General features: G+C 53.1%; 1 protein-coding gene across 1 annotated transcript in view; it reads left to right on the plus strand.

Moving 5' to 3' along the window:
- Positions 1-11,609, plus strand: part of LOC138379713 (amyloid beta precursor protein binding family B member 2-like) — a 171,755-nt gene extending 160,146 nt beyond the window's left edge. Inside the window, exons 13-18 of the mRNA XM_069464836.1 lie at positions 1,147-1,261; positions 1,831-1,918; positions 2,750-2,833; positions 4,304-4,419; positions 5,980-6,159; positions 10,350-11,609. Coding sequence (XP_069320937.1) covers positions 1,147-1,261; positions 1,831-1,918; positions 2,750-2,833; positions 4,304-4,419; positions 5,980-6,159; positions 10,350-10,517 — 751 coding nt within the window. The 3' untranslated portion in view covers positions 10,518-11,609. The remainder of the gene's footprint in view (positions 1-1,146; positions 1,262-1,830; positions 1,919-2,749; positions 2,834-4,303; positions 4,420-5,979; positions 6,160-10,349) is intronic.
- Positions 11,610-15,401: the final 3,792 nt, after the last annotated feature.

Below are 15,401 nucleotides of genomic sequence, written 5' to 3' on the forward strand. Positions count from 1 at the left end.
CAGCAGGCGGGACCCTGAGGGCAGGGGCTGCAGGGCAGGGGTGGGGTCACGTGTGGACGGGCCGAGGTTCCGGTGTCCCCCTGACCTGGAGCCTGGGCTCGGCCCCCTGAGGCTGCCTGGGTGTGGCTGGGGGGGGTTCCTGCCAGTCACGTGTCTCCCCGTCTCAGCACCAGCCCCCCGTGCTTTCTGGCCAGACCTTCACGATGGCCACTTGCCCCCGAGGTCCCCGGTGGCTTCCCGGGACCGTCTTGGGAAAGTGTCTGTCACGGGCTGTGAGGAGACGGCCGGCTCCTACGTTAGGGGACGTGACAACAGACCCACCTGCAGTTCTGTGCACACAGCGTCCTGCCGAGCGACACAAACCAACCCCTGCGACCCCCTCGCCGGCAGGGGGCAGCTGGGCTGTTTTTTTTTAATAAACATTTTCATCTTTGAACCGTCGTCCTCTAAAGATGCCGGTGAGAAGTTTAGTTGTGCCGCCTGGTTCTTTCAAAGCTGAGTAATGTCACAGTCGGTAACCTTTCCTCATGAGGACAAATGCTACACTAAGCGTCAGCTACTGCCCACCCGGAGCTGGGCTCAGGGTGTGTGACGTGCCGCTGCCACCGTGGCCCTGAGGCTGCCGTCGGGGCAGCTCCACGGGACCCCGCGATGGGACTCTGGCCCACGGTCCCCGCGTGTCCCAGCCCTTCCCCACCCTGTCGCTCTCCCCACCAGCTGCGGTTGCGTGTTGTCTGCACGTGTGTGCGCCTCAGAGCCCAGCGTCCTGCCGCTTTGTGTGTTGCGTGTGCAACCCCTGCTCCCCGCGAGCCTGTCTGCTCCACAGTCGTGACAGCGACGTTCGCTGTCACAGCAGCGGGAAGCGTTCTGTGAGATCCGGTTTCGTCAGCAGTCGTCAGTGATCCCGAGAGTGGAGTGGAGCAGGTCTGCACAACAGTGTGGTCATTTTACTCAGAAAGGAGTTTCTGACGTCCGTAAAACTGTGCCCTATTTTAGGTAGCGGCTGAGGTTTAATTTTCTTTTTCAATCGTTGCATGTACTTTTCGCACTGACACGCTGGCTGCCAGCTCGGCAACGCTCGTACCTAGAGCGTGTGCTGGTGAGCGGTTCCTGTATTTAACGGACTGATCAATTCTGCTTGCACAGGGATTTCGCTTATGTAGCAAGAGACAAAGACACGAGAATCTTGAAATGTCATGTATTTCGGTGTGACACCCCCGCAAAAGCCATCGCCACGAGTCTCCACGAAATCTGCTCCAAGGTAAGGTGGCTCGGGGCCCAGTGGCCGCCTCTGTGTCCCCCCCACCCCCGTGTGGGGTGGGCGTGGCCGGTGTCCCCTACCCCGAGCTCGGGGAGCTGCAGGCGGTTCAGCCGGCGTCACTGCAGCCCTGGCGCCACCCCGAGACCCACCGCGCAGTCTGACCGCGCACCCCGCCTGCAGACGCCCCGACAGTAGGTCTCGCCCCGTGTGGAAAACACACAAAAGCCCCGACGGGAACCCTGGTGGCGTCCAGGGTCACTGGGGGACCCGCCGACCACGCCAGCCACAGGCCCAGGTCCACGCGTGGCCACGGCCGGCATGTTGGGTGGTTTTGGCAGAGGTAGAGCCTGGTGGGAGGAAGCAGAAGCCCCAGCCCGTCCGGGGACTGTTACTCTGAGAACAGCCGCTCACTGGTCACCCGGGAAAACGGGCAACGTCCTCACAGCACCGGCCCAGAGCCGGGCCGGGGAATCAAGCGGGAGGCGAAATCCACTCAGACGCTGTCTGGGCTGGGGCAGCTGAGGACACGCACACTTGTCACCACGAGCCAACGCTGTTGTCTCCCCTAGATCATGGCGGAGCGGAAGAATGCCAAAGCCCTGGCCTGCAGCGCCGCGCACGAGAGGACCAGTGCCACCCTCGACGTCCCTCTGCAAGGTAGCGGCCCCTCCCCCGTCACGGCCTCTGTGCTGGCCAAGAGCTTAGGGTCCCGGGTGGTTCCCTGGCATTTCCCGTCGCCTAGAAATGCATGTTCGACTCGGCAACACGTGTCCCGCCGCACTCTGGGTCCTCAGTGCCCAGAGCTGACGTTGTGTCACTAGGGCCAGGCACAAAGGGCTGGGAGCAGTTTCACTGTCGGTGGATGAGATTATAAACATCGTCCTCAGTGGTTTGTAGTTCGTGGGCAGCCAGGTAAGGACCAGCTAGTTGAAACATGTGGGTCGATCTTTTTGGAGATTCTTCAGTTGTTTTTCCTGAGTCTCTGTGCCCTTTGTGATTACATTGCCTCTGGGCATCACCTGATAAACAGGACGTCAAAGCTGCTACTTAGCACCCATCAGAGAGATGGTGGCAGCCTTAACACAGATGTCACTTCCTGCTTTCACGTGTGCTCCTGCCCTGGACTGAAAGCTGAGTGGGGTTTTGACTGACAGCACCCCGATATCTAGAGTAAGAAACGCTGTTCTAGTACAAGCACCCCAATATCTGGAGTAAGAAACGCTGTTCTGGTACAAGCGCCCCGATATCTAGAGTAAGAAACACTGTTCCAGTACAAGCGCCCCGATATCTGGAGTAAGAAACACTGTTCTGGTACAAGCGCCCCGATATCTGGAGTGAGAAACGCTGTTCTGGTACAAGAGGTGCCACAGTGACATCCTGAAAGGGGACGTCAGGGCACAGGGGGGCTGAGCTTTCCAGCTGGGACACAGCGATGGCTGTTGTGTGTCGGAGCCACCGAGAACCATGTGCTGCTTTTGTTCCCTGCAGTAGATTTTCCAACACCAAAGACTGAGCTGGTCCAGAAGTTCCACGTGCAGTACCTGGGCATGTTACCTGTGGACAGACCCGTGGGTATGCGAAGCGCTTCTCGTCTGTCCCCTCTGCAAGGGTGGGAGCCCGAGGGAGGGGTGCGGCCCCTGCGGGGTGAGGTCTGCTGTTTCGCTCCTGCCCTGTCCCCAGTCGAGCGCTCGCTGTCACCAGCCAGAGAATGTGAAAGTCCTGATCAGAAGCAGCAGAGGACAGGCCACGATGCTTGGACCTGTGGTCCCAGAATGCAGGGACCTTGACGAGCAGACGTGTGTCCCGTTTGCCATGTGGCCCAGAGGTGTCCAACCGGGGCCGGGAAGGGCTCTGCGTTCTCCAGCGGGGCCCCCACCTCTGGGGCCAGGACGCCTGTTTCTCTTCCTGCCAGCTGGTGGCCTGGAGCAGGGCTTGAGGGAGCCTCATGCTGTCCCTTCATGTGACCCAGAAGTGGCACGCGCAGAATTGAGCTCCCACCCCAGCAGCGGAAATTCATTGCATGGCTGTGAGAGGCTGACGTGTGGCTTTTGCCTGGGTGGGAAGAGGGTGTGGAGGAAACAGGCTCCTCCTGCCGCTGGCCAGGAGGGTGAGGTGCTGCCGCTGCCCCGGGGAACAGCGCGGCCGGTCAGATGGTGAAGCCGGTTCCCCCTGGCCAGCAATCCCTGCGTTAGGCACGTACCCAGGAGAGACGGAAACATCCGCACACACGAAACTCACACACACATGTTCTCAGCAGCGGCCCTCACGGTGGCCAAAAAGTGGACATGACCCAGATGTCCATCAGTTGACAGGTGGATAAATAAAATGTGAAACTTCCATATAATGGAATCTTATTTGGCAATAAAAAAGAATAAAGTGCTGAGACATACCAAACACAGATGAGCCCTGAAAACATTGTGCGAAGTGAAAGAAGCCAGTCCCTAAAGACCACGCACTGTGCGAATCCATTTGTATGAAATCCCCAGAGAGAGGAAGCGCAGGAAGCGGTGGCCGGGGCCGGAGAGCTTGGGAAAGACGCCTGCCAGGTGCAGGGCAGCTTTGCAGGGTGGTGAAAATGTTCTAGAATTGACTGTGGTGATGGTCGCACTCTGGGAAAATACTGAAAACCATTGGCTGGTGCAGTTGACATGCTTGAATCATATACAATTGATAGCTCAATGCAGTCGTTATCCCACCCCCAGCCCCCCCAAAACCACCATGGGGACCCCCAGCGGCGGCTGTGCTGAGAAGCATGTGCCGGTCACAGACAGGTGCCGGGCGGGGGGACAGACAGGCAGCGGCGGGAGCCCCAGGGTCTGATCAGACAGCTCAGCCCACGCCCGGTCCCTGGAGGTTCTCGGCGACCTTCCTTTCTGTCGGGAAAGCTGCCATTTCTTCTCTTTTGAGCAAATATGAGAATGAGGTTTCTTCTCTCCTGGGGCTCCAAAGACAAGGCCCGTCTGGGTGCAGCTGTAACTGGGCGACGTGAGCCTTTGAGCGATAAGCGGTTCAGGATGTTTTCGTTTGCCCTCTCGACCGCAGGAATGGACACCCTCAACAGCGCCATAGAGACTCTCATGGCATCGTCCGACAGGGAGGATTGGCCCGCGGTGAACATGAGCGTGGCCGATGCCACCGTGACCGTCATCAGTGAAAAGGTGAGAAGGAACCGGTGACACGTCGGCCTGGCTGGGACGCGGTGAGGTCTGGAGGCGGCAGTCTCTGTGCGGCTGGGAAGCATGGCCAGGGCTCGCCCTCCCGGGAGCTGTCCCCACTTGGGATTACATGGCTGCATTTTTTAAAAAAAGAATTGCCCTTTGGGTCTAAATCTGTGTGTGCGTCGCTTTCCTCTGGACTCAGGAACTAACTCGTGTCCTGGTGCTCCTGGTGCTCGTGGTGCTGTCTGGCGCGTGTGCCCGGAGACGGAGGTCATCTGCTGGCGCTGGTCGGGTGGCACCCGCGTTCCAGTTTTCCGGCCGGTCACTCTTCGGCACCAGCGTCCGGGCTGCGCTGTCTGGCGCGGAAGGTGCGCAGGGCAGGTGCTGTGGTGCCTGTCAGTGGCTGGGGCCGCGGGTCACCTTGAGAGAAGTGACAGCCTCAGCCCAAACTACCCCAGGTCGGTGGCTGAGGACGCTGATCACACGGAGGCTGAGTGATCCGCCCACCTCCGACACGTGGAAGCCGCGGCGGTGCCAGGACTCGCTCCCGGCATCTGTCCCCACCCTTACAGCACTTCCTGCCGCCCGGGACGCGCCTGTCCTGGAGAGGCTGCAGTCCTCGGCTGGCTGCTCCTCTGTCCAGCCGCAGGTCACTGTCCAGCCCAGGCCACCCTCTACCTGGCGCCTCCCGTCCCACCGCATGTCCCCGCCAGGGCCGCTGCCGCTGGGCTCTGACCCTTGGCCCACCCAGCCCTCACCTAGATCTCAGCGTCAGCGTCCTTTGTCCCGAGAAAACTTCCCGACCTCTCTCAGTCTCGTGTAGTCCGGCTGTCAGGCACCCTCATTCCCCTGCGTGAGTCCAGACGTTAATGATCCAAACTTGACATTCTGGGTGCATTTACTCGTCCAAAAGTTGCGCGTGGTTATTGCAAAGGAGGTGTGGTGTTCGTAACCACGAGAGTGAATTCCAGACGTTTCTTTGCACCACCTTACATGGGTACCATATGGACACCAGTTTGTGAAAGAGAAAAAAGTGAGTTAACAACTCTTGGTTGATTTGGCAGCTTTTTGTTTTAGATGGTTTTAGATGGAAACGTAATTCAATGTGCCGTTTAACTTGGGTGAGAGGAACTGGACGAAGAGAGAAACTGAGTCCTTTCCTCCTGCTGCTCCAGGGGCTCCGCTGGGCGAGTGGGTTTGGGGCACGGGGTGTCCCACACTGGGCAGGATGTGAGACGTGTGTGTGACATCTTCGCTGCCCACGGCAAACTCATGACACCGGGCATGGTGGGAGAGAATAACATGCGTGATGTGCTCAGCAGCCGTGTGGCTCAGCACGTGTGACCTGCCGGAGAGAGACACCCCGGGCAGCGGTGGCCTCTCCAGATGTTCAGGCGAAGCTTTCCTCCCTAAGAAAGCACAAGTCCTGTATAAATTCCGTCTGGCTGTGTCTTTAATGCCAGTTCCCCTTTGCTGCTGCTGTAAGGGTGACTCGGATTTGTCTGAGCTCCGCAAGTGCGTGACGGTGGCCGGCGGGGCTCTGACCGCTGTCTCTTGCAGAGTGAAGAGGAGGTCCTGGTGGAGTGTCGCGTGCGGTTCCTGTCCTTCATGGGCGTCGGCAGGGACGTCCACACGTTCGCCTTCATCATGGACACGGGCAGCCAGCGCTTCGAGTGCCACGTGTTCTGGTGCGAGCCCAACGCCGGCAACGTGTCCGAGGCGGTGCAGGCCGCCTGCATGGTGAGTCCGCGCCGCCTGCGCCGTGTGCCGTGAATTGGAGCAAAAGTACTGGTTTAAATGAAAGAAATGTAGTTTGAAACGTTATGCTTCGCTTGATAACCCGCATTCCCGGGGCCAGAATCGGTCGTGACGAGCAGACTGGTCTCGGAGGCCACCGGGCTGGACGGAGGCTCCCGTCACGTTGAAAACGACCATCTCCAAAACCACAGTCTGGGGATCGTCAGTCCTGGGTCCCAAATTGATTTCACTGTGTGACTGAGAAATGTCAGCCATGCATGAGTCGCTACTATTTGGATTCAAGTTAGCAATTAAAAGATGAAGAGAAGTATATGGAAGGCTTATTTCAGATAATTGGTTGAAATGAATTGCTCTTATATATTTTTATATCTATTAACTCAGTCCTTACAATGGCTCTGTTAGACAGTTGTCAGTTCTGTTTCATCTATGAGGAGGACGCAGAGGCAGAAGGGCCCAGGGCCCAGCCTGGGTTCACCCGAGTCTGGGGCGCTGTCGCCACGCAGGTGACCTGCAGCAGGCGACACCACCTCGCCGTTCGCGCAGCTTGGATCCCGCGAGCGCCTGTTATGCCGGGCACCGAGAAGGTTCTCGTAAAAACGAGGGGCCGTGGGAGCGAAGGCAGCCAAGCCTGAGTGCGTGGCGGAGTCCAGCAGCCCCGGGGGGTCGCGGGGACAGCGTGGAGGGAGGCGCAGTCATGTCACAAAGGGCCGGTGGCGTCATGCCAAGGTCTGACTCTTTTCGGCAGAGACTGCCAAGCAGGGGAGGGACTTGATCGTGCTCCAGTGACTCCGGTAAAGAAACAAGGTTGCGGGCGAGGCTGAGGTGGAGGGCGGCCAGGAGGCCAGTGAACTAGTCCCCGTGAGAGGAGGAGGAAGGGCCGGGCCGGGCCGGGGGAGCAGCAGGGGAACAGGCTGCCCCGGGACTCGAGACGCGGAGGGGCCTGCCGGGCTGCGTCTGAAGCCCTGCGCCGTGGGCTGGCCTCGGGGGTCCAGGCTGGGTGCGAGGTGACCTTGCCGGGGGTGGGGGGCTCAGATACGGGGGGAGACACGCCAACCGGATTCTCGTGCAGCGTGGAAGGTGCCGTGAGTGAAAGTGAGAGCCCGCGTGGCCGAGAAGGGCCAGGCAGGAGGCAGTGGGGGCCTGGAGGTGCACAGCTCGCCGAGTGTGGCCGTGAAGGGCAACGCTGGGGGGTGGTTTGTTTTCAGGACCAAGGAGAGCTGCGCACTGTTGGTTTTTCTGTTCAGAGATGGGGGTCTCACTATGTTGCCCAGGCTGGCCTCGAACTCCTGGGCTCAAGCGATCTTCACAACTACACCAAGCTCCCTTTTCTTTTTCTTTCTTTTTTTTTTTTTCTTTTTTCTTTTTTATTTTTTGACCTGCACGTTTTTTCAGCCGCGGGAACAAGCCGGGGCAGCCGGGTGCAGCGGGTTGCACAGTGTGGCAGGGTCTCCCGGAAGACGGAGGCAGGTGGAAGGTCGAGGGGAGGCTGCGCTGCCCCTTGGGTGGAGGCTGGCGGCCCCTTTCGCTGAGACAGGCCGCGGGGGCTCAGGCCACGGGGATGGCGGAGCTCCGGGAAGGGCAGCTGCGGAGGTTCCTTCCTCGCCCGCCCCCGCCACGTGCCGCGCATTGCCAGGCGGAGGATGTGGCGGGAAAGAGCCAGCCGACCTTGCTCCTTTGAGATGGAGCAGGAAGGAGGGAGACAGGCAGGGAAAGACCCAGCCCTGCGCGCTCGCTGTCTGGATCCCTGCCGCCCGCAGTCCGCTGCTCCAGAGTCCTGTGGCCCCGGCTGCTGCCTCGGCGCTGCGGACAGGAGGGCGGGGGGCGGGGCCGAGGGAGGGCGCGGGGCGGGGCCGCGGGAGGGCGCGGGGCGGGGCCGCGGGAGGGCGCGGGGCGGGGCCGTGGGAGGGCGGGGGCGGGGCCGCGGGAGGGCGCGGGGCGGGGCCGCGGGAGGGCGCGGGGCGGGGCCGCGGGAGGGCGGGGGCGGGGCCGAGGGAGGGCGCGGGGCGGGGCCGCGGGGCGGGGCGAGGGCGGGGCGGAGGGAGGGGCGGAGGGAGGGCCGGGGGGCGGGGCTGAGGCTGCGCGCGGGGCGGTCCAGGTGAGCAGGCCAGGCAGGTGCAGGGAGTCGGGATGGGAGGAGGGGGTGTGTGAAGAAAATAGAAAATGGGAGATTTCAGGCAAGCAAAAGTAGATGACAGCTCTGTAGGTATTTCACGAAATTGAAACGGATCATGGTAGATGGTTTTAGTCATAAAACGAATGGCTTTTGGCCTTAGTTATACATTTTAAATGATAATGAAAAATAATCAGCTTTATCACTTGGTTACAGTTTGCTTTCTGATTCTCAGACTCATTTTCCGTCTTGGAAAAAACTTTCACTCATTTGCTTCCTGTTTTGATTGAATCACTGCAACCCGCGTAAGGCGAACTGATGCGACCAGACCCCCCTTCCCCCCTCTCAGAATGCAGCTTCCTAACCCCGCCGCTTTCTTCTTGATTAAAATCCACATGATTCTCCATCTGAAATACCTATGGTATTAACACATTAGTTTGAATCTACTTAATTTTAGGTATGTTTTACAGCTAATGTAAATAGCTTTAGTTAAGAAAAAGATATTTTAAAAAGATATATATCAGCTGGATCTTTTACAGCTGATATGTCCCTATACCTGTGGTACAGGCCCAACTGAAGACATTCTGGTGACATTTAGAACAGGACAGAGGGGTCCTTTGTGACATTCATCAGGTGCAGTTGTGACTCCCGCTGGACGTACGTCACCACTCTTGGAACTTCCAAGGCTGGTGGGTGTTGCCGCCCTGCCCACACGGGAACCGCGCTCTAGACGTGCGTGGCTGCGGCCGGGACGCGGACCCCGCAAGATGCCCCTCACGCAGGAGACACGTAATAAGCCGTCATTTCTCGTGTGACTGAGCTGGAAGGGGCTAGTTTTGTGACCTGCGGGGTGTGATAGAAGTGACACATGCTTCCCCTCGAAGTCTTGCTGTAGACATTTGATGCTTCCCCGGGAGATGTCAGCCTGTTCCATAACTGGACTAAGGAAACTATTATTAAGGGATGTTTAAAAATCAGCGATGGAATTACAGTCCCCCTCAGCATATCTGGGGGACTGGATTCAGGACCCGTGTGTACCGAAACCCGTGCATGCTCAGGTCCTGCAGTCGGCCCTGGATGTGACAGGTCGCCTCTGCACAGACTCGGCTTTCCAATCCCACCAATACTGTGTTTTCAGTCTGAGTTTGGTCGGCAAATATCTGCAGCTAAATGGACCCCGTGCGGTTCAAAGCCGTGGTGTTCAAGGGTCGACTGTATTTTAAGGTGCTTGGACTGAAAAAAGTTTATAAATTTTAACTTTGTATATCTAATTTTGAGGAATTACTTGTGTTTTCATTAATACAGAAGCAGATGAGCAAGGCTGTTACGTTTCTGAAGGATAGAAAATTGTCCATGGTGCCAATGCTAATGGATTTCTCTTTAATTAATCCATCAGGACTTAGACTTGTATATAAAAAATGTATCCTGAAATCTTAACGTATCCTTCTTTTTACTGAAGCAGGAATAGGGGAGGGACCCACCCCCGCTGGATGCCTCGACCTTGCTGGGTCTGTTTCAGGCACCCCTCCCCCTCCCCCATCCCCACCCCATCCCCACCCCCACCCTCTCCCCTCCCCCTCCCCCACCCCCACCCCCTCCTCAATCAATCACAGCACCCTCGGCCAAGGTGTCCCCTCCTCAGCCCTTTTGTAGCTGAAGCTCGAGGTCAGAGATGGAATGACCCGCCTGGGGCTCACGCCGCCGGCGCTTAGACCCGTCCGTGTCCTTCCCCCGCGTGCGTCTCTCCCGGTCCCCTCCGGTTCCACCGCTCGTGACTCGTGTCTGAGGTGACCCGAGTGTCCCCGTCAGTACGGAGAACGAGCAGCGGGCGGGAACGGATGGAAGGAAAGGGGGGCAGACGCTCGGGCCCCTCTGTCCAGCGCGATGATCTTTTGGGAGAATTTGAAACAATCACGTTAAGAAAAAGATAAACTCCTGGATTTACGTTCAGGATCTGGGTTGTAACTTTGGGAATCAACGTATTGGTGATGACTTAAAAGTCGTATTAAAGAGCAAGAAGCGATCCATTATTTACTTTAAAACACGTTCTGCTTCATTTCAGTTGCGCTATCAGAAGTGCTTGGTGGCCCGGCCTCCCTCGCAGAAAGTGCGGCCGCCGCCGCCGCCGGCAGACTCGGTGACCAGGAGGGTCACGACCAACGTGAAGCGCGGGGTCTTGTCCCTCATTGACACTTTGAAACAGAAGCGCCCGGTCCCAGAGTCGCCGTAGCCGCCGTGGAGGACGGTGACGCCTGCCTGGAGCCTGAGCAGCTCCGCTCCAGACGCCGCCGCTCTGACCTTCCGTCGCCGATGCTCTGTGTTCAGAGCAGCTCATCCTGCACCGGACAGTGCCAGACAAGCATGCTCTCCTCTTCCACCGTCACGTGATTCGAAAAGCAGCATGAGTCATTTTTTTGCCGTCAGTAAGTGACATCATGAGCACCGGCAGGTCTTTTCTCATTGTAAATATTGTGGCCGTCACTCAGCTCCACACACGCAGGGAGAACGTGGCCGTGTCCCTCCTGACGAACTGGCTGCGTCCTTGGAGTGAACGGCCCGCGTTAGTGTCACTGCCGTCTCTCCCCGGGGAACTGTCGCAAGCACTTTGCCCTGGTCCCAACATTGGAGTAGACACCGCATCGCAGACACCATTGCTGCAAAAACAGGATGGCGAGTTTTTGTTCTAGTTTTTCATAAAATTGAACATTTTGACAAAATTGGCTGTTGGCATCAGTATAGGAACCAGCTGGCAGCTGTTCTTGACACACGGACACCATTTCATGTCTGCAGCTGTTTGTGGGATATTGGAAAAAAGTAAAACTTTAAAATTGATGAAAAACTAAATTTCAGGAATTAAAATTGAACAAAAACTGGCCTTTCTTTTCAGATGGTTTTCAAACTGATTATTTTAAAAAAAGAGATTAACAAAATCATAATGCATTTTGAGTAGGACTTATTTCAAACTTCTGCCTTATATTGTACAGTGCAGCTAGAGAACTACAGTTCACTATGGCCATTCTCTACGTGAGCGTTAAAATGGAATATTACTCAAACCCTTCATCCTTGGTTTGCTAATTAGCCAATATGCAATCTGAAGTTGAGGAAATGTCATTTATGTTTCTGTCACACACGATTATTTTAGATCTTTACCCCCACGTTATTTTCATTAGTTCACGTGCTAGAAGAAAACATTCTGCTAGAAGCCTGCATCTAGCTGCATCTCACTCCAGTGCTTTTTGCCCAGAAAGCTGTCTGTCCACCAGGTATTGTCCATGGCAACAAGTCGCATTAAGTTCAACCTTTCCTGAATTTGTAATTTTAGAATTTGTTGGACTCCATTAGATATATTGTAAAATGTATTTCTTTTCCATTTTACTTTAAAGACTTAAAGATTTCATATCAGAGCAAAATATACAGAGGAATAATAGACTATTGAACAAGTTTCCCAAAAATAGCATTTTCCTGCATTTTATGTAGATGAGAAACTTAGCTGTGAAGACATACAAATTTAGACTCTTGGTGACACTGTTGTTTTAAAAGGAAGGAGATTAATTTCAATCTTTGTCTTTACTTTTTAATGTCAAAATTAACATTGACAACATCCAATTATAAAAGCCACACTTTGTTTATACACTGCTATGTACTTGTCAGAATGGTTTCCACATTTTTATCACATTTGAGCCTTACAAGGTAGAGAAGGTACAAACACTTGGGAAGTAAAAACAAAGTACCAAGAGGCTGACTCAGCTGCCCTGAGATCTCACCAAAGTTAATGCGGCGCAGGACGAGGGCCGTGTCTCCCGGCTTCCGTTCGACTCTGTTGAAGCTGCCCGCGCAGCCGTCAGGAAGAGCCTTTCCAGAAAGACTCTGGGCTTACACAGAGAACAGCAGGCGGGGACACACTGCCAGGCAACCTTAGAATTCCCTGCGTAAGTGGGGGAAGTGTGCAAATTACTCCTGCAGTGGTGTTAACTATTAAACCATGCCCCCTCCGTCCAGGACTGTTCTGCAGTGGGCCTCAGACATGCCCTAGAGGACGAGACTCTACATTCAGTATGTAGCCTGTTCAGTCTGTGAGGTTTTTCCAGAGATGCCGTTACCCAGAGACATGCGTGACTCGTGGTGCTTGGCCACTGTAGAACAGGACAGGAGGAGTAGGCGGCCTTCGACCCGCCCCTCCGTCTCAGAACTCATGGCGGGGGGCTGAAATCATTTGCTGCTTTAGAAATGCATTATACGTTCTACCAATTTATATGCTATTCTATCTGAAGTGACCAAATGCCCGTCATAAGAAATTGTGGCATTATGAACATCCTTTAAAAAGCTGTTCAAAATTCAGTTACGATGATTGTTCATCTTGATCTCCACAGTTAAGCATCTTAGTGTGATGAACTTCAAAATTCTAAACAAGTAGTCCACTTTTATACTGGAAATCTCTAACCAGAACCCCCTGTTCATTTTTTAAGGCATACGTTTGTTTGTTTTCAGGATCAAGAATACTGAGCTAGCTGTAAGTAACAAACTGATTTATATATGCAATTATCGGATGCATTAAGATGAATCATGGCCTTTACATATTGAAAACTTGACTGCAGATACTTTGTTTTGAAAATGGCTTTGCCTACTAAATGCAAATTAATTTCGTAAAATTAATTATGTTAAACGGTATGTTCAGACACTTTCTGCCATGGCCAAAAAGTATGCGTGAGAGGATGTGCGTGCCTGTCTGTGAAGGGTGCCCGTGTCTCGCCTGCTGTTGGTTCTCTATCTATGCATCCCCGTGTGTGTGATCTGGTAAACAGCCGCGTTCACGAGGCCTTGTGTGTCTTATCATGTTTTTAAGTAACCTTTTAAATACAGCTTAAAATATTTTTATTTTATTTATTCTATTTTTACTGAAATATACTGCATTGTTGTGTTACTGTATCTCCCTTCCTGGATAGCATCTCAGTGTATCCAGGCCTCAGCACTCTCAGTGAACCATCTATTGCCTACGGTGGTTTTGTAATGATTTATAGTCACGTTTCTATTGGACTATGTAGAAGAAAGGGCATAATGCTTAAAGGTCCTTTTATTTTTTAAAAGCAGCTAGATAGGCACAGACTTGCCCCCTCCTGCATCTGCTCCTTGGTGGCAGCGAGGGGAGCAGCCACCACGCCTGTGGCCAAAGCTGCTCTGCAGCCTAGAGCACTGCTTGGCGCTTCCTGTTTCTGTCCTTCACCACACGCGTGCTTTCGTCCGAGAGGCATGTACGTGTCCACAGGCCCTTTGGTTCCACCTGATACAAGGTCGCTCATAGCAACTTAGGGCCATTGTTCTTTGTCTGTCGTATTGCACGAAAGGGACATTAGACCCATTTCCCTTAAAATCCGTTTTTGGTGATAAACTGTGGCACTGCTCCTTTGTTAAATTCCACTGTATGATTTTTGGACGGACACTTACAGAGCTAACCCACACGGGCCGTCTCCTAGAAGCCACAGTGCTTTCGTCCTCCTCGTGTACGGCCCCACAGCCCAAGTTCAAGATTTCATCGATAACATGAAACCTTTCCCTGATATTAGCACCGTTTAACACCATCAGCTCTCCCATGGGCCAGGCCTAACCTGATGCACATCCAACCTGTGTGTTACGCAGCCAGTGAAAGCAAGCTGAATTCATTTCAGCTTCAGGGCAAAGGTGCTCGCCACACTGTGTGGACGAGAGCATTCCCTGGCGTCCAGAGCGGCTTGTTTGTCCTGGAAGAACACTTTGTTTTCCTTTTTGCCCCTTTTGCTGTTGACCACTTTTACACACCTGAATGTAATTTGTTGTGAGAATAAATTTAGCTGCATAAAATGTTTGGCTCATTTATCTGGCATCTTAGTCATATATACAAGGAACGAAACATAAATTCAGTGTCTCTTTGCTAGTTATTTTTACACTATTCTCACCTCAAACTTTAAAAATCATTTTAGTAACGGAGGATTCTGATTTAGTTAGTTATTGTGTATTTCCACCTGGTAAGAACTAGGAAGTCACTTTAAATTTTGAATAATTACCCTGTTCTTTGTGACCCAGGACAGCTGGCGTTCTGGACGTAGCAGCTTTATTTGGTCATTCAAGGCTTTGGGAAGCAGTCTTTCTTAGACTAAGATGTTTCCGCACAAAGAAGTCCATCTTTCACTTCCTTTGAGAACCTGACTTCAAAAAAAGAATAGAGATGTACAGGGACTAAATCCAAAATGAAAGGTAACTAGGAAAATGTGTTTCATCCGGTTTTATTTAACTTTTAGGCATATGAAAGAAGATAAATAAAAGTTAAAGTGTGGCCCCACTTTTGGTTCATCTTGCATGTCCCCAGTGGTTCATCTCTTTTAAGTCTTAAAGGACAGAATTTCATTTTGGTTTACAGCATTACACAGTGGTGAATGATTTCAGATAAAAATATGAGTTTGCTATTCGAGTATCCAAATACCAGTAATGTCATTATTTTAGATTTTTGTAGTACTTCTAAGATGTTTAAGAACATAAAATGCCAAACAAAAAATTAGTGTCATCACTATTCTCCTTCACTAGAAGTCTCTCATGTTGCTATTATCCAAAGTATTTTTCCCTTTTTATTCTACTGAAGTATTAAAATAATTGATCCCATCCTTAGAAGATTCTCAAAGAAGAAAACTGCAGGCTTATTTAATGGTTTAATTCAGGATCTCCATATACTTCTAAAGAGAAAAATAATTTAGTGCCCAGATGCATGCGAGGAGCTACTGAGAGTAAGTGGCTACAAATTATGACATTAATCACGTGCTGCTACAGAAATTAGAAAAATATCCTAAACTATTTCCTAACAGGGAGAGTTACCTTATCCACAGAAAATACACTTAACTGAGAATCTCGGAGCTGGGACTTCAGGACAATGGACTGCTTTCCAGCCTGGGGGGTGGGGAGAGGGTGAAGACGCCAGCCCTTTACTGACTGAGGTTCAGTTAAGCTGCGCTGCCCTGCCCGAGCCAGAGAGAAATTTGGGTGGGAGTAAGAACAAACCACATACTATTTCAGAGCAAAGAGATATATAATTTTTGATTTTTGAAATTAGTAAAATAAGCTAAGCATTTAAAATATTTCTGTACTTTTT

Source organism: Eulemur rufifrons, unplaced genomic scaffold (genome assembly GCF_041146395.1).
Source record: "Eulemur rufifrons isolate Redbay unplaced genomic scaffold, OSU_ERuf_1 scaffold_125, whole genome shotgun sequence".
In the NCBI taxonomy this organism is placed as follows: domain Eukaryota; kingdom Metazoa; phylum Chordata; class Mammalia; order Primates; family Lemuridae; genus Eulemur; species Eulemur rufifrons.